Here is a 22,171-nt window from a genome sequence, read left to right on the forward strand (position 1 = left end):
ACAAAGTTGGTGAATTCCAACCCTGGGGGTAGTAGACATTGCATTTGGTTTTCAGACAGCTACATAAGTGTGTTATCATATTTGAAAGTTGAGAAATTATGCAAGAACAAAATCACTCAGAAATACTTGGCCTGTAAAACCTGGGGAGAATATTTTGCAATCATATTGTAGCATTTTATCCTAGGTCTGATAGAAACACCTAATGAAAAAGAAAAAGAAAAAAAGACTCAAAGACTCAAAGAACGTATTGTCAACTCCAAGGCAAATGCCACAAAATGTAAATTTTATGGTGTTTCTGTCATCTGTGGCAGAGTGGAAAAGATATTTGGTTTAAAAATTAGCATTGCAAAGGAGATCACAGATCGAGGTCAGAGAGTGCTCTGCCCTTTTCAAGGGATGAACTCCTTACGTCAATTGGCACATCCCTATAGCACAAATTGTTCTTTCTCACTCAAGTGAAAATTGCACGTACATATACACGTAAATGACGCCACTCGCATGCTACGCACAACATCCTCTTTTCGCCTGGTAGCATGGCGAGGAATGAACGCAGTGTCCAATGTACAAAAGTGGAATCCATTCCTGATCTGCCTCAGGCACACGTCTCCATATCATCAGCAAGATGTCATCTTCTGTTGTTTTGTTGTTTTTGTTTTGTTTTTGTTTTTCATTTCTCCTTTTATATATATCTTTCTGTTTCCTCTTTATAAATACAACACTGGCTTTCCATACTGACACAACTTGTTATTCATGAAGACGACTGTGATGTAGTGAATGATAAGGAGACACTTCCAGAGTCTGCTATCTTCATAACTCACTTCCAAGTAGCGCGGCTCTTGTTTGGCACGTATGTTAGAATGCAAGTGCCGTGGTACGTAATAACAATGAGCTTTCAAAGTTTTCAAATATTTACCACTAAGCCTCCTGGCATTATCCATCAATGTGACTGTGCATCATAAAACCCATGAGAGTCTCTCTTTTTTTTTTTCTTCTTCTTCATAAAGTAGGTCCTGAATCATGTTTTGGGTCAACAAGGCTGATTCCAGGTGTATTTCCTTGAAAGGCAACACATGTTTTTGTCCTGCAGTTGGTAAGAGTGATATTAGGTGTGAAAATTGTTTCAACAGTGTTTGTAGACACATGTTATTTTTTTTTTTTTCAAATGGGGGGAGTGGGGGAGGGAATTCTTCCTCTGATGTTAGTTTTCTCCATTATCCACCAATTACTCACATGCCTATGTGCATAAAAACTCATCAGAAACTTTGAAATGGGGTCAAAGAGAAGTTGCATCATGAGTATGCCAAGTCACAATTAAATCTGATAATCCGTCCATAGCATTTTTCAATTCCTTTCTTGTCAATAAACACACAAGAAAGACAACCAGAGAAATCCCATCTGCCAATCTTTACGTCAGTTTCTGATGTAAGATTACGAATGTCCCCTTCGTGCTGATATGGTTTGTTCAACTTTGTTTTTAATCAGAGTGGAGTGAAGCTCCGATATTGCTAACTGCATGTTCCATATGCAAGCACAGTCTATTCCCTTCAAACATAAAGTCAGTCTGGAAACTGGTCAACTCTAAAAAGGCACGACTCGCATATTGCATAACTCGCATCCAGGCATGAAAGACGTACATTTGGAGAGAGAAAGAGGCAAAATATATCACATCTGTCTTTTTTGCATTATGGTACACTATTTACAAACTCACCCTGTAGCCAGCACGGCTTTGAACAGCAGATCTTCAACAGTGAATCCACCGAAATGAGCTCTTAAACTGTGTTCCAACTAACAAACAAATGAGACACCACATTGTACAAGCGAGGCATACAGTGTCATCTAACTTTCAGATGTGAACAGTGACAGTTACGTCATCATCAGCTGCATACAATCATATGAATTTAATGACTCAAGTCTCAGCCAAGTAAACCGCTCATGACTGTAGCTCTTCGCATGCATTATGTTTGCCAGCGGTTACACACATGGAATAGAGCTGTCAAATCACAAAACACAAAATGCTCAAAATGCATTTTGGTATGAATAGTACATGCAAAAAATTGTCATTGACACAACTATCTCGCTCTTTGAACGAGCTTTAAACAGTACAAGCCAAATAATACGGCTATCTATAGCACATGAATAGGAAGACATTTAAACTTTATATCCCAACACTAAAAAGTTGAGCCTTTGAAAGCTCTGTCTGTGAGGAACCCAACTCCTCGTGTCATAGTAGTGGCCAACATTTATTTTTTTTCCCTCAACATATCTACCATTACTGAGCCAATACCTGCATATGTTAGACATAGTACTTACGATAAACAATGTTTCTTTTTGCCAGGCTACTGCTGGCATATCTGCCCTTTTTCTTTTCCTGACCTTTCCTTCTTTTCTTTTTTTTTTCATAATAGTGAATATAAAGATTGCAAGTGGCACTGCTTGTGCTGGCTATTGCAATTCCTGGCTCATTACACAGACACAGGCGTAACCCAAATAAAGGCGCCATAACACATAGACTTTCCCTCCCTCAGTGTACCACATGAGTGTAGAATGCTGGTCCACTCCAAGCTTCTGACATAAGAATCTCCAATGGAAGGCGGTGAAAGGGCAGTGCGGAGTCTCCAGTCTTGGAATGCTGCATCCTGGAAGATTTGATCACGCGGGACAGCTCAAACGCACACACATTCTTTGCAATCGCATCCGCATCACGCACGTCATGAGGCGACCTTCGAAGACGCTGATCGTGACGACCACTCGGACGAAAGCTCCACCGTGTTTCCGGGTCTCTCGCGGTCAACCCGTGAGCGGCGCCCTCTACAAAAAGCCACTCGAGGTACGGCTCCTATTTGCCACGGCGGAGAAATCTCATCTCAGCTGGTCCGGGCTCGCTTGGCCTCGTTTCCCTCCGTCTCTTCTCCATCCGTGGCTCGTTTCGCATCTGCCAATATATTAAAAGAAAAAAAAAAGTCAAACAAAATCAATTAGAGGGACGCTAGAGGTCCACTTTGAGTCGGCACCCACAAGGTCAAATCTAACAACAGATCAAAGCAATAAGAAGAAATTCTCCTTTTCTTTTGTTTTGATATGTGTAATACACATCCTGTGATTCAAGCCGACTGAGTATTTGGAGTATTTGGATGTGTAAGGAGTAGGCCTTCTTTCACACATATTTCTTTCTGAAAGTACCAAAATTGAGGCTTACTTCAGTTCAAACTACAAGAGTTCTGTAGCAAGTGCAAACAGGCCTTGGACTACCTCATATTGACATCAAATGACCGTAAAGTTGTTGTCCGTCACCAAAAGACTTTGCCACTATGTTGCGCTTTCAAACATGAGTCGCCATTTTCTGCAGTGGCCAGCCCGGATTTATATTGAGACCACCAAACTGTACTTTTGTTTTTTTGCTGTTTTGTTGGCTTTGTTCCAATCTGCATTTTATTTCATTTTCTTTTCTTTCTTTCTTTCTTTTTTTTTTTTTTTTTGGGGGGGGGGGGTGTAAATAAAATACAAAACAAAACCAACAATATGTATGTAATTCACAAGACCACAGGAAGCAATATATAACTGTTACCGTGGAAATTTTTCCACATTTCCGGCCATAGAAAAGTAGTGCAAAAAAAAAAAGCGTGTAAATATTTTTGTTTGTGATATATAACACTATCTTATGTTTCGATTATGCAGAATTAAACACACACAAAATTTGTTAAACCCAGCAAAGCGCAAAAAAAAAATTGCGACACAAAAATATCCACTTTTACAGTAGTTGACAATGAGGAGGGTTATCATTTTAAGCATTTCACACACTGTGGCATATATACAATGCTTGCTTCCTTACAAGTTAAACGTCAGCTCAGAGCACATACTGGTGGAGAGGATTGACTCACCGGCCGAGGTGGATGATTTCAGTCTCAACTTCCTCTCCTCCTCCTTCATCTCCATCTCGATCTCATGGACAGCCCGGTCGTCATCTTCCTGCAAAATGACACGACAAAGACGATTGACAGGAAATATTAATCAAGTTCGCTGTTCACCGGCATACACAACACAGCGGAACATGCACGGGTCCACTGTGTATTGAAACTTAGAATATAGCTATCCGACTGGCCGATTGCCCATCACATGGCATTTAGTGAAAAGTTCCATCTCACGCTCTGGCTGTCAGCCGTACAATTTTGTTTGAGCAAAAATGGATAGCACATGGCTGACGTCACCCATTTCCACTGACTCCCGTGTTAAACTCAAGATTGATTCAAAGTTTTTCTTCCATCGCACGGCTCTGATGTCACAATAAACAAACATTTGCCGCGTGCACTCAACAATTACAAGCCCGCTAACAACAAGCGCATACTTCTGTCACTCATTTTTGCAAACAACTTCGTTTCACGTACACGTACACGGTTGTGACTGCGACTGTGTGGCTACTAATTCATCTTTCATGGAAAATAGTTGCCATTTCTGTGCTAAATTCAAGAATCTGTGTGGACCAAATCTGTTGACGTTTGAGGTGTTGTCTATTATAGTGTATGGTCTTTACTCGTGCAATGGAACAAGATTTCGCACTCGGTGAAAGATGAGGCGCACTATTCAACTCAGCTTTGCCTCATTGAATAGAGCGCCTCTATCTTTCACCTCGTGCGAAATCTTGTACCATTGCAATCATGACCATTCACTATATGTATAAAAGTTCTCTCCATTTCAAGTTCATTTAAAAAAAAGGACAGAACTGTGAAAGTTTTGTCATAATTAGATATCTTTAAAAAATAAAAATTGAGATGATCATTCTGAAGAAACAAGAAAGCCTACTGATATACAGCAGGTACCTCTACACAGTACAAGCAGCATGCTGTCATTTCTATCCATGCCTACCTCTGCATTGGTCCACAGTCGGCACTTCTCGCCGGGGCGCGGGACCCACTTCACGCCCGGCCTGGGCTGCTGGGCCGTGTTGTCAAAGTGGGAGTAGTCCTTGATGGGCTGACGGCAGATGTAGCACATCTTGGCACCGCACCGGCACGTCATCTGGGATGAGGGGAAAAAAAAAAGATGGGAACTTTCTCTTTGAATTAATAGTTTTAGTGTAAGTTCAATCTGGTTTGGATTCACACACAAAACAAAACAAAAATAAAAATAAAAATAAAGAAATATTGCGATCGGGAGAGGGGATGTACCGGCATGTCCAACGTAATTTAGGACGTAAGAAAATGTTGATATTTGATTAGTGACTACATGAGCAACTTTTCAATTTGTTGTAGAAATCTTGATTTTTATATTCTCTTCATGTTATAGTGACATGCTGGGATGACCAACTGTCATGCTCTTTGAGCTTTTTTTGATCTTCCCATATTTCTATTCTTTAAAAATTGCATTCATGTTCTCATGTTAAAAGTTGCCATTATGTTATATTTATGCTATCACTGTATTGAAGAATGTATACGTTGTACTGATATCTCTCTCTTTTTTTTTTCTTTCTTTCTTGTTGGAATGCAAAAATAAATAATCACACTTAATGAATGAATCAATCAGTTCATACTTGGAATCTGCTTTGAAGTTATTATTTGCAGGTATGTCACGCAGGCCTCGGGGAAACCAGGCTGATCCTTGATCCTTTCTGGGAGAGGCCTGGACAAACTTTAATGGGGGGGGGGGGGTGGAGGAGCCAGTGTTTTCCCTGGTTTCTGAACTTCAAACTTTGTTGCCTGAACACAGAATCCTTGGTGATATCATTTGGGACTTGAAACCATTGATTGGATTTTTTTTTTTTTTTCCACTACCATAGGAAAGGCAAGAAGGTACCTTATTGCAGCCTTGATCCTTGGTGAACTTGGTCCCACACTTGTAGCAGGTCCGCACTTTGGCTTCAGTCATTCTCTCGTGGCTGTGTTGGCATAGGAGTGACACAAGATACAAGTTCATGTCTTACATTACATAGACAAGTAATGCAATACAATGTATCCTATTTGATTCAACAAGTTGCAACTCATGTGTGAAACCATTATCAAAATCTCAGTATTTCCTCCCTATATTTCTTTCTTGTGAGTGTGTGTGGGCTTTCAGAGGAAAGGTGGCCACATATTAAGGTACCTTAGGACTACACAACACTGAAAGAGACTGCATTGTAATGGTAATGGCCAGTGCTTGGTTCTCACCGATCACAGTCAAAATGACGGATTCATGATTGTCTTACTTACTCTTAATTTACTCTTCCTGCTATTTTATCATCTATTCCGCTGCTTTCATGTTCACTGTTATTCAAACACAAAGAAGAGGCAAGTGGCAGCGGACAGAAACCACCACCACCATGAAAAGATCATACAAATAGTGGAGTGTGACCGCTGTGTGAGAAGTCTTCAGTTCATCAGAGAGATCATGAACAATCCACTTACTATGTCAGCCTCAGTTTGGACTGCTTTTTCACCTCATCGCAGGCCAGGCCAAAATGGTCCTTCCATGGCTCCTTGCAGTCTCGACATGTTTCCTGAGTTTGTAGCAAACAGTAATATACTGTAAACCCGAGGAATGTTCGTGTGCATTTTAATTTCGCACGAGCCAAGATTCACAAACTTAAAATGCACCAAAAGTTCTTGTCGTCACTGTACACATTGAATGTTAGGGGCAACTTGTGAAAATTTCATCCCGCGAAAAAGGCCATCGGCTGCAATTCGCGAAAATTTAATGCTGCGAAAATGTCGTGTTTTACAGTACACAAACATCTCCCGCTTTGAGGCCATTTTCTCAAAATCTGCCACTCCCCCACTTAAGTTTGAATTTCTCCCGCTCTAGCTGCGTGTCTCCCATGTAAGACTGATTTTCTATGCTCAAATGCTAGCTTTCTCCCTCTAGCGTTTAGTTTTGTCATAAGTATATTTTATATTCACAAATAAGGCTAAGATAGCACCAGAGAGTGTCTATAACTATAGAGCTTCCCAGGCCCTGAAGCGGGCGCCCTACCCAGGCTACAAGGGACATCACGCTTCAAGCTCATAATGTGTGCTATGTATATATACACAAATATGATGTGCATTTTTGCACAATCAGTCCAGTTGGCTAGGGGATCCAGATGGGAAAATTTCAGGGGAAACAAATAATGTCATAAATAGAATCTTGATTCGGAAGATTTTTTGGGGGTATCCAAGTAATCTGGAGAAAACTAGTAGAAAAATTACTATGGAATATATGGCACGTATAAGCGATGTCAAGGGTATTATAAATCAACACAAGCCTACATACAATACAATACAATCGATCAATTGTATAGCGCTCTTACACAGTCAATGACTGGTTTCACAGCACTTTAAAACAAAATTCAGTCACAGATTAGCATTAAAAAGAAAAGTCTTCTGATTCTTTTTGAGGACATCAAGGGATGGAGAAATGTGGACGAACCGTGGTAGAGCGTTCCACAATCGTGATGCAGCAGTCGCAAAAGCATTGTCCGTCACATAAGCATATACATATGCATATACATACGCACATGTATGCATTACGTAGCTCCTTTAATGTGGACACTGACCTCGTGGCATTCGGGACAGGAGAAGATCTTGTGGTCCGCGTCAAGCACGGCTGCGTAGTTGCAGTTGGGGCAGCGGAGCAGGTTGTCCACATCAGCCAGCTGGATGGACTCCTCCACCACGCGCTCGTCGTACTTGGCCAGAATCTCGCTGGACAGGGTCTTCTCCAGCTGACCTGGTCCAGGACAGGAAACAGACAGAAGATCCAGTGAGATCGCATATCATCTCTGGACATATCCAAAGATTCAGGTGTGAGTTTCTTCAGTTTGTCTCCCTCTACAAATTAAATTTGTTAAGATCGCAACTGCTGATCTGTAACTTAACAAACATGTTGGAAAATAAAAAAAGGAATCAGTGGGACTCGAACCCGTCATCGACTGATGTTGCCCCACTAAACAGGTTTGCTATCAGAGGTATATGATGTACTGGGCAGTCCCCACCTTGAAATTTTAGCATGCTCAATGGTCAAGGAAAACATGTCCATGATATTATGCATTGATGCAATTATGGAAAGTCCCACTCAAGTGCTTCATCTACTTTCTTCTCTTTGCACAGACCAGCCTAACTCTGTCATTCCCAATGGCAGCAACACTGTGTTGTAATATATTAAAAAAAAAACAACGCAAGAATTTCAATAACGCAAATATAGATACGCAGTACCCGCTGCATGCTAGAAGCATTAGAACCAGCACTGGCTGGCTGGGCGCAGGCTCTGTGGTCTAGTAGACAAGATCCCTGTCCAGTAATCAGAGGGTCATTAGTTCGAATCCAGGCCGAGTATGTATGCTCATGATTTTTTTGTCATCATGGCTGCTACTAAAACACTGATAAATTTGATGCTCATTTACGTCAATAAAGGGCAATTTGTTGATCAGTTGCAATATCAGTGGTACTCTACAGCAACAGTTCTGAGGGGGTCAAACCAAAAGTCCCCTCCTCCCCTCCCCCTCCCCCCCCCCCCCAATAAAAAAATATAAAAATAAATGAACTAGAAAAGTACTCGGAGAGTGCAGACCTCCGCCAAGCCAACAACTCATTTCCACCCATACATGCATAAAATTTCTCATTATAGAAGCCTTTGGCTACATCATCAGTTTCCCGCTGCACGGCGCCTTGCCTGAGCAGAGCACTCGCTTTAGTGCTCGTTTGTAAACCTCCAGTATGCGCAGCTAGAACTTCCAAGTTCACTGACCTCATACGCAAAAAGATAAAATATCCTTCCAAAATCCACAAAAATTCCCGGATCACTACCAAAATTTAATCATCTGTTCCTTGTGTCAATATCAACTTTTCCAGCAAGTTTCATCCAAATCCGTTCACAACTTTTGGAGTTATTTTGCACACGGACAAACAAACTAACAAACAAGCCAACAAACATCGATGAAAGCATAACCTACTCCTTTGGCAGAGGTAATAAAGGCAAAAAACTCACTTCTGGGGAAGACACTGTCACAGCCATCCTCAAGACAGGACAAGGTGGCCTTGCCCTGGCCGAAGACCGCCTCCTTGGTGTAGCTCTGGAGGCAGGTGCGACAGAACAGGTGTCCCTCCAGGCACTGCACCATGTTCTCAAAGGTCACTTCCATGTAGCAGCAGCCGCACTCTATCATCTGACCTTCCTGGAAAGGGTCAAGAGTCACAGACAAGGAAAAATATTTATAAGAAATGGATTTCTGATTCGATTGAGAAAGTCTTCGAATTTCCATATTTAAAGTGTGTTCAAAGTTCTGCAAGTCCAATACACTTCACAAAAAACTAGAAATGTCGCTATGGCGACTGATGCCTCCGCCATAATGCATGATTCTCCCAATAGGCGTATAGTACAATGTCTTCACAATGTGTGATCCATGACAGTTTCACATAACTGGCAAAATATTGAAATGACGGGTTTGTCAGAAATGTCTTGAACTGGGTTTGCTATAATTTTCTAAGAGTGCAGGTACACATATTTGGGGAATTTTGGGAAAGTTTATGCAATGAGTAATTTCCAAGGTACGAAGAAAGAGTGTGATGACGGTACAAAATAGATTTTTTTTTGTTTTTTTTTTTGAAGGGGGGCATTGAAACCTGTTCTTTGACCCTTAACCTTTGACCTTCTGGCTGGAAATTTCCCGGAGAATCCCCATTAGGTAATGCATGTATTAAGTTTTGAAACTAATAATGCAAGCATTGCATATACTAGTATATGAGGGAAATAGTAAAATTTTGAGGAGTTGACCTTGACCTTTGACCCCTGACTATTGACCCATGACCCCTAAATTCCCTAGATAATCCCTGCCAGACAGTACATGCATATGTACCAAGTTCCACGAAGATACATTGAAGCATTTGAGAGAAAAGTAATATTGCAACATTTTCAACTAACCTTTGACCTTTTGACCTTTGACCTTATGACATGAAACTCTCCCTGGAGAATCTTTACCCAGTAGTACATGTCCACACCAAGTTTAAAGAAAATACCTTTGGGCATTGCATAGATATGGGGGAAATTGCAACATTTGTAGCATTTGACCTTGACCTTTTGACCTTTGACCTCTTGCCAATGTCACTAAAATCTACTCAACTAATTGTCCCATCATACATCATCCTTGGACCAAGTTTGGTGAAAGCTGCTTCATCCAGTTTTGAGTTATCACGTAAACAGATAAATTTTAGGATTTGACCTTGATCTTTGACCTTTGACCTCTGTCCGATTTCACTGAAAAACTAATCAAGTAATTGTCCCATCATACATCATCCTCCAACAAAGTTTGGTGAAATTCGCTCCATCCAGTCTCGAGTTATCGCGTAAACGGATACAATTTCATGATTTGACCTTGACCTTTGACCTTTGACCTTCGGCCGATTTCACCCAAAATCTAATCAAATAATTGCCCCATCATACTTCATACTTGGACCAAGTTTGGTAAAATTCCAGTAAATATTACTCAAGTTATCGCGTAAATGAAAGCGGACGGACGGACGGACGGACAACCCGAAAACATAATGCCTCCGGCACCACTTCGTGGCGGAGGCATAAAAATAATGAACTTACATTACGCATTCTATAATGTCCAATCACATTCAAAGCAATTCTATATTTACTCTTAGATGAGAAAATTTTACACAGTACTTTGACATTACTACTACCAACTACTGATGAGCACTTAAATGAAAATTTCCATTAAAAAGAACAGGCAATGTCTACGTTATCATACCTTCAGAACAAAATGTTGGTAGCATGCGTAATTAAGAATCCCCCCCCCCCCCCTTTCAATGAGAATACTTTGTTGGGGTCATATAGAAATATAGACTCATAATTCATGCTGTATAAGGTCTCCAGGTTTTATAAGAAAAAAAAAATACATATACATACAAATAACTGATTATATTATTACATTAGTTGTTCTATTTACCTTCTCATACTGGTCCTCGTTCAACCTTAATGCCACTTGGTAGTCTGATTTCTGTCAGCAAAAAGAGAAGGAGTGAATTGAAGTGAACTGAACTGAATAGTGTTAGAATCACATCAGGACACTTGCACACATAAAATATATTGCATGGACATCGGATAGCACAAAGCAGATCTATGCACTCAGGACAGCCTTTTACCATCATGGTATATCATTCAGTTTTGGGCGTGGTGGAATTATCTTTATGTTTGGCATCTATTCACACCTTTAGGGATTTTACTGCATCAATTCTGTCAAGATTTTCCTGCCATAGTTTCGGCCACAAAGGAAAAATTCAACAGGAATGAGAAGGGAACGATACCACAGATTTTTAGACTTTCACATTCTTATGTTTTCTTTTTCTTTGTATCTCATATCTCGAGTGTCAAAAGTAAAAAGTAAAATTATCACTTCCATTGTCGTTCCAAACATTAACCCTCTATGTACCCAAGCACTTAGCTCAACTGGCCAAGTTTTTTTAGTAATCTATTCAAACTTGTAGTTGTAAAGTTAGCACACCCACTGAGGTGAAGCAATGTGCCTCAGTCTAACAGGGGAAGGCCAAGGTAACACAAAAGGGATTCGGGAAGTTTTTCAGTGACAATCAGTTTCCAGACACTTGTGTCAATCGACAAAGAAAGCACTCCAGCTTGCACGCCAACTGGCGAACAAGACACAGCAAGGGTAAGGTAAACATACCACGAGATATTACACCTTGAATGTTACCTCATCTCTGCAAATTGCCACACATACGCACACCATGATCTCACACAACAACCCGACAAGATGTAGTCTTGATCGGCGGCTTATGTAACGAAATACAAGATCAGGACTTTTACCTCATCTTCGTTCTTCATGAGTTTCTTGATGAAGTCCACCTCCTTCTGCAGCTCGGGATGGAGTGTGGAGAGGAAGTGGACGGGCGGGCGGGGCTTCCTCAAGAGACGCACTTCCACTTTGCGCCCATTTTCTGGACCAAGGGAAAACGGATTAAAACATTGATGCAACCATTGGAGATGCAGTTGGGCAGCAGGAAGATAAGAGGGGAAGGTGGGGAGATGTTATAATCAAAGTACACTTATCCAAATTCATGAAATTATTCCGTCGGGAAGTTTTTTTTTTTTTTAATGCAACTGATTGACAATTGCCCTACATCAACATAAATACGCACTGAATTGAAATGGCTTCTACCAAAACACTGATAAATCCAGTGCGTATTTACATCGATGTAGGGCGATTTGTCAATCAGTTGCATAAAGTACACTTATGTCAAAAAATCAAGTCAGTCATCACACACACAAAGCTACACAGACACTACAATGACTGGCATACTACTAGTCAACTCATCACAACAATCAAACACTGAACGCTATGAACATGTACTCCTACAGAGTACATCCACACACACATACACACACACACACACACACATAAATCACCATGCATTTTACTCATTCTGAGATCCATTCCCCCAAAATGAGGAGCATGGAACCTACCTCCACTGACGTGGAAGAACGTCCCCCTACTGTTATCCTGCATCATGGCCTGGGCGTTGGGGTCGGCTTTGATGGCGTCGTCCAGGGCCTTCCGCGTCTTGGCGTAGCAGAAGTTGAAGAGTGACTGCATCACCAATCGCAGACTGGTCTTGCTGATCTGTAATGAGAAGATTGAGAAGGGCGTCCCCGAAGTTTTGATGTGCTGTTTGTTATCCTATCAGAGTCCCGAAGTAGTTTTCCCACAGAAATTTCATCTTGCCCTCATTAAAGGGGAATGAAACCCAAATATGTATGTGGACTGAGTAAATACAGCAAGATCAGTGGCACACATCAGTGAAAGTTTGAAGGAAATTGGACATTTTTTGAAGTTCTGAATATTCAAAGTTTCAGTGTCATTTCATTGTGATGTCACATATATGGAAAAAGATATACAGAAAATATGAAGAGAATTCCATAAAATTTCATTTTAATGAACAGTACACATTCCCTTGACTTCTCACTGACAAATATGTTCACGGTAATATCATTCCCCCTGCTTTCTGTGGTATTTAAGTCAAGTGGCTGCAGAAGCATTTCAATACAAGGAAACTGAAACTTGTGAATCAATAGGTACTTTGTATCAAGGGCCAGCTAAATCACGAATGATGCCAGTCCTGTGCTGCAAGTTGCATTCGGTAAAAGGGCAATGTAGCACACCCCCATCAATAACACACACGGTTAGAGTGAAATTCTTGTTACAACAAAAATGAAAATTCAGATTCCAAAATCATTGTCTATGAAATATATTTGTATGCTTCATTTTTCGGCTATAAAAAATGACAATGTAACAAAAGGAGAGTGCTGGTCCCTAGGACTTCGCAATATCGGCAGTCGCCTGTATTTTAATAACATACATGAATACTGATCATTATAATTTTTTTTTCAAAACTAAAACCAAAATTTCTATCGTTATCATCATCATCATTACCATCATCATCATCATCATCATCATCATTCTAATCTTTGCCTAAAATTCAGCAGTTCTCTACCTTGGTGAAGTCATTGGAGAGAAGATTCAGACCCTGTGAGGAGTAGAGGTGGAAATTCTCGATGCGTCCACGGGTCTTCCAGATCTTCAGGTAGTCCACCTCCTTCTCCTCCTGCTCCTCAAGACATTTCAAAGAAAACAGCCACCATTAGACCTTATGTACCAGCAAGGACAACTTGCACATCACATTCTTGCATTCTCAGGTATGATCAGAGAGGTTGCATTACCCTTCAGTGACAAGATGCAGCCTCCTGGTTTCCACATGCTGGAGAAAGGGACCAATGCTTTTACTTGCACAGTCACTCTTGCTTTTATTGTACATAAGAGTAACACGCACAATCTTGTCACTTCGGCACTTCCATTGACACACGACATGATTCGCATCCTGGTTTGGCTTCCAAGGAGCTGCGACTGGCATGATTGCAACAAGAAATTTGTTTTGTTTTGTTTCTGTGTTTGTTTTTCTGAGGGGACTGCAATACAAAGCTAAGCTTTGCAGCAGTGCCCTCCATTTCTGACGGCCTACTTACGGTAGCAACCCACCGTCTAAACTGTCTATACCATGTACAACAGTATTGTTCATAAATACACCACACATACAATGCAGCTATTGCAGTTGGAAAAGCAATGACCACTCTTGCTTATGGGAGCACTGCATTGATTGAAGAATGAGACAAGATGTCCCAACCTCTCATTTTGAACATGGAGTGTTCGTTATAACCGAACTCGTTATAACAGGGTTTCACTATATTGGCATATGAGGTTAAGAGTTGCATCCAAGTACATCTGTCATCAAGCACATACAATCATAGTGCCCTTTCTCAGTATAAATTTGGGCATGTATTTGAAGGGCTTGCAATGGAGAGCCATCTCTCTCAACAGTATCCAATGGCAATTTTAAAGTGGACTTTAAAAAAATTTGGTTTGAATGACAAATCCATGGTTGTGATACCAAATGCCTATTAATCTTGATGTATTCTTCTGTATATTGGCTTCCTGAAAATCAACAAACACATGCTTTGAGCTATGCAAGAATGACTGCAGCAACTGCATGTTGATGCAACAACAAAAGTGAAAAACAACAACAAACAAGCAAAGAAGTTAACAAACAAATGAATACTGGTAGATACTACTCGTACCTTGTCTGCAGGCTTAGTGTGACTCTTTTTTGGGAAGTCTGGGTTTTCGAGCAGATAATTGCAGGCATAGTTGACAGGATCATTGGTGTGCTTAAATTCCTTCAGTTTGTTTCTCACAAAGCCCTCCTGGGCATTGGGAAACAACTTCAACTGCAGAGATTAGAATTAAAAAAAAAAACAAGCAAACATGCGAATAAAGCCCTCTCATTCAAATGGAACTTAGCTCTTCTACATGCTGTACAGTACAATATGTACTGCTTGAATATAATTGTGTACACTAATACGAATTAATCAAATTTGTAGAAATTGCATACACCACAAGCGATCTGTGCAATTTTGTATTACATAACACAAGATATTTAAACTCACAAATGATCATCACAAATAAAGCATACTACCATGATGAAAACTTTACACACAAAAACAATCCCTACTTCTCGATACAAAAGCAGAACCTAAAGAACACTGCATCAACACATAATCATACACACATGCACACATAACTGAAAGTATATTTTACTGTGAAAGTAGACACTTTTGCAGGGTGGAAATTTTTGCGCATTTCATGCAACATGAAGATAGTCCAAAAATGGCACTAAACTTTTGCTTTTATTTAAACATGTATGTAATATCATCAATCTTTGATTTCAGAGTAGGTATTTTGTAGGAGTATATCTGCCATTATGTTACTTGTAGTTTTCTTCACATTCGCTAGTCTTGTAGCAAGAGCGAATTCACTGTCATAGTGCGGGCCAGTTACTTTAAACTGTAGTATGTACTTCCTATTTAAAACCCATAGCCGCTGAGGCAGCAGTGAATAGTTTGAACAGAACACAGACTTGTGTGAAAATTTACACTTCAACAGTATTTTGGCATAAAACATACCACTTCAGCCAGTTGTAAGGACATGATAGTCATCTCCTCCTCATCTGCCAGGGGCTCAGTCTGGTTCCCCTCCGGTGCATTATTGAAATACGGATATGCCCCTGGTCCCTGGGCTACAGCTACAGCGGGTCCAGGATTTGGTACCCTCGGAGGGGGTGGTCCCAAAAACCCTGGCCCATTAAGGTTCCAAGGTTGGGGAGGCATAAAAGGAGGAGGCCCAGCCAAGACATTTGGTGCAAAGGGTGCAGGTCTGGCAGGCACAGGGGGATAGACCAGTGGTGCTGGGGGAGGTGCACCTCTAGCATTACCTTGCCCCTGGGTCATGGGCGGAATGGCCGGTCTCTGGAGGGCAGGGACTTGGGGGCGCAAGGCGGAATGGGCAGCTGGCCTTTGATTGACACCAATAAGGTCTCGCGGCTTCTGTCCAACAGTCGGTGCGGCTGGTGTCACCTGAAGTCCTGCAATGGACACAGGTGCCCTAGTGACTTGGAGAGCTCTAGGATTCTGGAGGGACCCCGCCAAGGACGACGAACCCTGCAGTAAGATACCTGTGTTGTGTGCAGCGTTGATTGCACCAGGCCTGGAAGAAGCAGTTGCTGTCCTAGGAGCTGGATTGCTTTTGGCAGTTGCATGCATGGGGACTTCCCTCTGTTGCTGCAGTCCTACCCTTGTATTAGAAAACAGATTCTGGTTTGAGTTTGCTAGCGTCAAGACTGCTGGCTTCAAGGCAGGGGCTCTCCCTAATGTTCTTTCAATGACAGCTGTTTGGGCACTGCCCATGGGTGTGCTTGGGGTCCTACCCAGTGTAGGTCCACTGCCCCCGGTTATGCTTGGGGTCCTACCCAGAGTAGGTACACTGGGGTGGAAAGGAAGTGTCAAGTTTGCACCATTCTGCAAGGAGCTCCTCGCGATAGTTGTCTTGGCTACACTGTGTCCCTTTTGCTGCGTGGCAGAGGAAGAAGTGGACAATGTCACATTAGCTACTGAAGAACCACTTAGTGAAGGGGTGACCGCTGTTGCTGGAGCCGTACGCTGATTCAAGAAGGGATTCACAAAGGAGGACGAAGGTGTGTGCGACAAAGTTGAGGCAGTGCTTACAGTGGCTTCAGATTTAATAACTTTTCCCATTGCTATGTCCCTTTCTCCATTACTAGGCGCTCTGCTGAGTGTTGCTGGTATCAGTCTTCCCCTGGTAGCACTGTTATTCTGAGCTCTATTACATGCATTTCTCATAGCCACTGGTGAGGGAAGGAGTGAGCTGGTAGTTCCACTTTGCATGGGTCTCGAAACGCTGCTGAAGCCCAACAAACTTTTCCCATAACCCAAGGAGTTGTACCCATTATCTCTTGACGCCGTACTTCTTGCAGTCTTCTCATTTCCGGATTGCAATGGAGTTGGTGTTGAGACCACACTACTGTCGGGATTAGAGGCCTGTAACAAACGGCGACCTTCGCCATTCTCATCTGCATTTGTCATGCTGGTTGTAGTCGCAGCTTTCGTAACCACAGGATCCATGACAAGAGACTGGGACAGGGTGTACGGAGTTGAAACCTGTGACTTCTGTCCTGATGGGTAGCTGGCAGGGGTTCCACTCACTGTGAGTCTCCCAGGCGCTGCCACTGAAGTTGATGCAGTGTCAAACTTGGGGGCTGTACTTGATGAGACCGAGCTGCTCCCGATAAACTGACTCTGCGTTGTGGGTGTCGACCAGTGCCGCGAGTTGAGGCTATTCTTCACTTTCACCGCGTCGAGTTCATGGGGTTGATTCGCGGAAGAACTACTCTTTGGAACCGAGTGGTAAGGAGAATCAATCCACACCACATCGGCCTTGTTGCCCTGTTGGACATCTTCGGTTTGGAAGGTCTTGTCATCTATCCGTGCCTTGGGAGAGTACGCATCTGACCCATCTGTTGTACGAAAGTAGAAGAGTTACAAAACATTTGAATTACTATTAAGTTAGGTGGGTAGATTTTGTTTGTTTGTTAAAAGGGGATTGTACTGGTATTCTATTTTTTTATATGTTGTTCTTCTAATTCCAAAAGACCAAGCTGTGCAAATAAGAGCGGGATTTCATTGCAATTTAGTCCGCAATTTCGAATTCAAAATGACCCTTTATTGGTGCTATTTATGCTAATGAGCTAATGAGCTAACAAGCCTAAATGTCATGACGTCTCAGGTGCAAACTAACATACTGATTACAAGCGCTCGCATACGCGTGCGTCAATTCGTACCGAGTAGCAGACAAAGCTTAGGCCTAATTTAGCTAGCAGGCGGCGCTTGTGTACTGTCCTATCCATGTAGATATCTCAAATTTCACTGAACCAAATCACACCAAAATTACAGGATATACTTCTAAGCACATTTCAAAGTACTCTCTTACACGTATATGAACGAAATCGGTCATTGGGAAGTATCAATATCGTCGCCAACTTTTGACCTGCACAATCTAGAACTGAAGTTAGCCGACTAGTACTGTGCCTGCGGGGAATTTACGCGGGAACTAAACTCAAAAGTGTAATGATTGTGGCGACTTGTGTGATTTAGGACCTATATTTTTCATTCAACTTACCACAAATAATTTGTGAATTTATTTTTTTTGCTCCCGATTACTTGAAAGATTTGTCTCATGATATTAGATGGCTAACTTCAGTCTGTGCGTGCGCAGGCAGGTAGGGCCTACACTGCGATCACTCATGTTTAGTCGTAGAGCAGATTATTTTTCAGCGACGACAGGAAAGTCGACATCTACACTTCTACTTCCCGACATGCGATTTGGTTCCAATTGACGTGAGCAATTGGATATGAGTCATAAAGTTTTCCTGTGATTTTGGTGCAATTTGGTAAGGTGAATTTTGAGATATATATGGATACGGAAGTACATGAGCACTATATCTACACCAGCGCCAGGATCGCGAAGCAGCGGCCCTGTTAGTATCTATGTGGTCAGGCCACTCTTCCGAGATATGGGTCCTAGTAGTAGTCCTATTAAAAACTAACTGTATGATCTAGTCCTTGGTGTAAATAAGACCACCAAGAGATTTATCTCGACTACAAAAACATTGAAAATCCATAAAGCAGATAATACCTTACCTACAAAATTCAGCACAGGAACAACAGTGACTGCAGGACAAGTGTCTAGATCTAGACCTTGGAGTTTGGACTTTCGTCTGGACTTTCTTCAAGTTCTGGCAGCAGGAGTATGTATACTATAACGTTACACTGTGCCTTATTAGCACTGTGCACATACAGCTGTCAATGGCGAGTGTACTCATCAAAACTTGGACTGCCACGTAGAATCTACTCCTTGACTGCTCAGTAGTCCTAGTCGTAGTTCTAGTCTACAGTCTATGTGTAATGGGTGCCGTTTTCATCTAACTAGGCATAACTCATGCATGCCGTTGAAGAGTCTATTTGGATTTAGATTTTAAGAATCACTCAGCCCTCATCTACGTTAGACAGTTTGAATCAGGTTTGAACTGTCGAACCACGTATCGCTCAATGCATAGTAAGTGTAACGTTACTTAAACACAGTTTTCTATGGGCAGCACGTTCGGATAACGATGCCAATTTCATTTTGCATATCTAAAATTTTCCCCACAAGTTTTACCTAAATAAAAAGCTTTTGAAAAGATTGCTTTTAAAAATTAATAAATATTGTTTAACATGTCTATTTCAGCTCCATATTGCAATTTTACTAAATAACAGCTTTTGCAGTACTTCGTGTGAGATTTTATCAGTAAATTGACATGTGTACTTCGTCTTGCTATGGTTGGAGTTTTGCACCTGTGACGTACGCCAAATTGTGTGGATTGTTCCATGGCTTGCTCGTTTTAATTTTTTTTTCAAAAAATCATTACAGGCTTATCCTGGGTTTTAGAATCCTCTCTTTCCAGTAGTAGGCATCAAAAAATGTAGATTAATTATCAGACAATTAGAAAATGTCAGTACAGTCTTCTTTTAACAACATCTCCTGAGCACTGGTTCAAATGGAGCATACACCGACAACCCAAAATGACCTGTAAACCACACATACCGGGTACATTATTGTACACATGCATCAACTTCTCTCTACATTTTTTTTTTTTTTTTTTTTGGGGGGGGGGGGTGGTTAGAGGAATGAATGCAGAACTTAAGGTGTAAAAGAACACAATCATGTCCCAGACTCTCCTTAAGACTGAGACAGGTACAAATGCTGCATAAGAAACAGTGGGGACTAGTATACAAGTGTAGGCATCACATGGTACAGGTCTTTGAAAGACGCAAGTCTTCAGTTACTACCCATACTCTGAATGCAATTCTTTTTTTTTTTTCTGTCCAAATTTGACATGTCAACGAGAAGAAGCATCAACTTTTGTCGACCGAAGCTATTGGCATTACTCTTCTTGATCAGTGCATTAATCAAGACTTGGATAAGTGAAAAAAAGGATATCTTGTTTTCAAATGCAAGGACATCTTCTACATTAAATATGGACGGTAGGAGGCTGAGTGGTGGTTAACAAACCAAATCAGGGTTCGAAATTGGCAATGGTCCACTGGCCATTGGCAATGGTCCACTGGCCATTGGCCACCCAAAATCACATCGGACTAGCTAAAAATCATAAAATTCTGAAGTTACTAGTCCGTCTGGCTAGCCAAAATATTGCGTCAGTGTCAAAATTGATTCTAAGTAGTCCGCCTGGCTAGTTAAAAAAAGTTACTGTAAGTGCGACCCCTGCAAATACATACACATGACAATATTGTACCTGACATTTACATGAAAATCTTCCAACAGCAGTTCAAGTCTGACACTTACTGCCTTTTGTGAGATCAATCAACATTCCGCCAGAAGTCCCTTTGTCGCTCTCATTTCCAAGGTTCCCCAGCAAATCCTCCATGTCCTGGAAGTCCGGGATCACCATCACCTCCTCTTCAACACTCTGCGCCCCATCATCGTCCTCCTTGTCGTCGCCTCTCGAAAGCAGGTCGTCGACGCAGCGGTTGAGGAGTCCATCCTCGGTGACCGGTTCGTAGCAGTTCCGCGGGTGCGTGACGCACTGGAGGATCAGCTCTGGGGGGCGGGACGGGAACATCGCCATGAGGTTCTGAGCCACCGCATTCTGAATGACCTCCATGATCCTTTTGCCTGTGCTGAAGTATACAAGACAGCATTCATGACTTTCGTTTGTGGAAAGTGCATGTACAAGGATACGATCTTACAGTATATATTTATGGAACCAAGAATTTAGCACAGAGTAGAGATCTACATAAATGTACTCTTACACACGAGTGTGCCTGTATCCAGCGACTCGGGCCATGGCTACAACCACACTCGTGTGGCTAGATGGTAAAGACACACGCGTGTGGTTGAACTTGTATACACTGCCTTTTAGAAAAGTTACACTCTAAGTTTTGATCACAATTTGTGACACCAAATTGATTCGTACAGAAATTTGAAAATGGCTTGATTGCTGACTACGTACTTGCCAACACAAACGTTAGAACACCCGATAGTCAATACTGTTAGGTATACACTCAATAATAACATTAAATTTTACAGGTAGGCCCTAGATCTACATTAGAAATAGAATATACATGATACATCTACCTACACTGCTAATGTTTAATAGTCCTATAGCGGGTTGTTAGACTCACACTTCAGTTTCACAGTTTACACACAATGAATGATGAAGGAAGAGATCCGACCATCTGTCAAAGGATAGGAAACAAAATATGGAACTGAAACTGTGAAAGGAGGCATGACAAGAATCCGTCCACTTTCCAAAACAATCGCCTAACATTTTTCAATTGCAATGGCATAAAGACTCTAGAGACTAGGTCCATACAAATAGAACCTACACTACAGGCTATACATAGACTAGAGATCTACATAGGATCTACATCAAGACACGGTGTAGACACCTATTATTGACTCTCGAGTATCGATACTTACGACCACTTCACCAGTGAGTAACTAGATTCTAGTAGTAGAATCTAGCACTTAGCCTAAGTCTCGTTTGTCCAACAACGACACTGCGAGAAATCATCACCCAATGACATGGCAGATGATGCGATGGAGCTGGAGCAGCACTCGGGCAAAACAATCACATTTTCAGTTCCTTTTCCAGCACCATGTTTAGGGCAATAACGCAATCAATCCGTAGACGTTTATGTGCAGCGCACCGTTCGCAGTGTACTGGCTGGGTGCACTAGTGCGGCTCTATAACATAACATATCATGCATTGACGAACGTATACCACATTCCTGTGCAAAGTCAGTACGCGGGGTTTTTATCCAGCAAGCTAAAGGTACAATGTACATGTACAAAGTTTATTTTGGTAAAGTAGGCAGTCGTCAGTACAGTCACGTTAGAATTAGACTCATAACTAATCGTTTACACAAATGTAAAGATTAAAGATTACATGTTGTTCCCTGTTATGGGTTGTAACAATAATGTTTATATTTTTTTTGGTTTTTGAAATATATTTCAATACATTTATTGTATTTTAATCATTCTTAATCTTTAAGTAATCAACTTAAAATATGTCTTAACCATGCAAAAGTCTAATTCCTCATCTTCATGCTACGTCATGATTGCAAGTGTCAACATGTTGGTTTTAATCAGAGATTTTTTTCTCACTTCAAAATGCTACTAATGTCCATGACTGTATTCTTCTTCTTCTGATTACGTCTGCCTCCTTCAATAGATTGAAGA

At 41.4% G+C, this 22,171-nt stretch overlaps 1 protein-coding gene across 1 annotated transcript; it reads right to left on the bottom strand.

Moving 5' to 3' along the window:
* Positions 1-294: 294 nt before the first annotated feature.
* On the bottom strand, positions 295-20,601 carry LOC140231608 (uncharacterized). Its single transcript, XM_072311759.1, has 14 exons — positions 20,273-20,601; positions 15,481-17,387; positions 14,596-14,745; positions 13,458-13,571; positions 12,430-12,586; positions 11,773-11,903; positions 10,898-10,948; positions 8,935-9,121; positions 7,505-7,677; positions 6,378-6,469; positions 5,788-5,869; positions 4,861-5,013; positions 3,879-3,966; positions 295-2,932 (listed from the first exon to the last, which is right to left on the bottom strand). The coding sequence occupies exons 1-14, from the start codon at positions 20,589-20,591 to the stop codon at positions 2,865-2,867; spliced, it is 3,672 nt and encodes a 1,223-aa protein (XP_072167860.1). The 5' UTR covers positions 20,592-20,601; the 3' UTR covers positions 295-2,864.
* Between the last annotated feature and the right edge of the window lie 1,570 nt (positions 20,602-22,171).

Source organism: Diadema setosum, chromosome 8, assembly GCF_964275005.1.
Source record: "Diadema setosum chromosome 8, eeDiaSeto1, whole genome shotgun sequence".
NCBI lineage: Eukaryota > Metazoa > Echinodermata > Echinoidea > Diadematoida > Diadematidae > Diadema > Diadema setosum.

Coding starts and splice junctions, on each gene's coding strand:
- LOC140231608 (XM_072311759.1), bottom strand. CDS start 20,591: ATGGAGGTCATTCAGAATGCGGTGGCTCAGAACCTCATGGCGATGTTC. Junction 5,870..6,377: donor TCCAAACTGAGGCTGACATA/GTAAGTGGATTG, acceptor ATGCCAACACAG/CCACGAGAGAATGACTGAAG. Junction 2,933..3,878: donor GAAATCATCCACCTCGGCCG/GTGAGTCAATCC, acceptor ATATATTGGCAG/ATGCGAAACGAGCCACGGAT.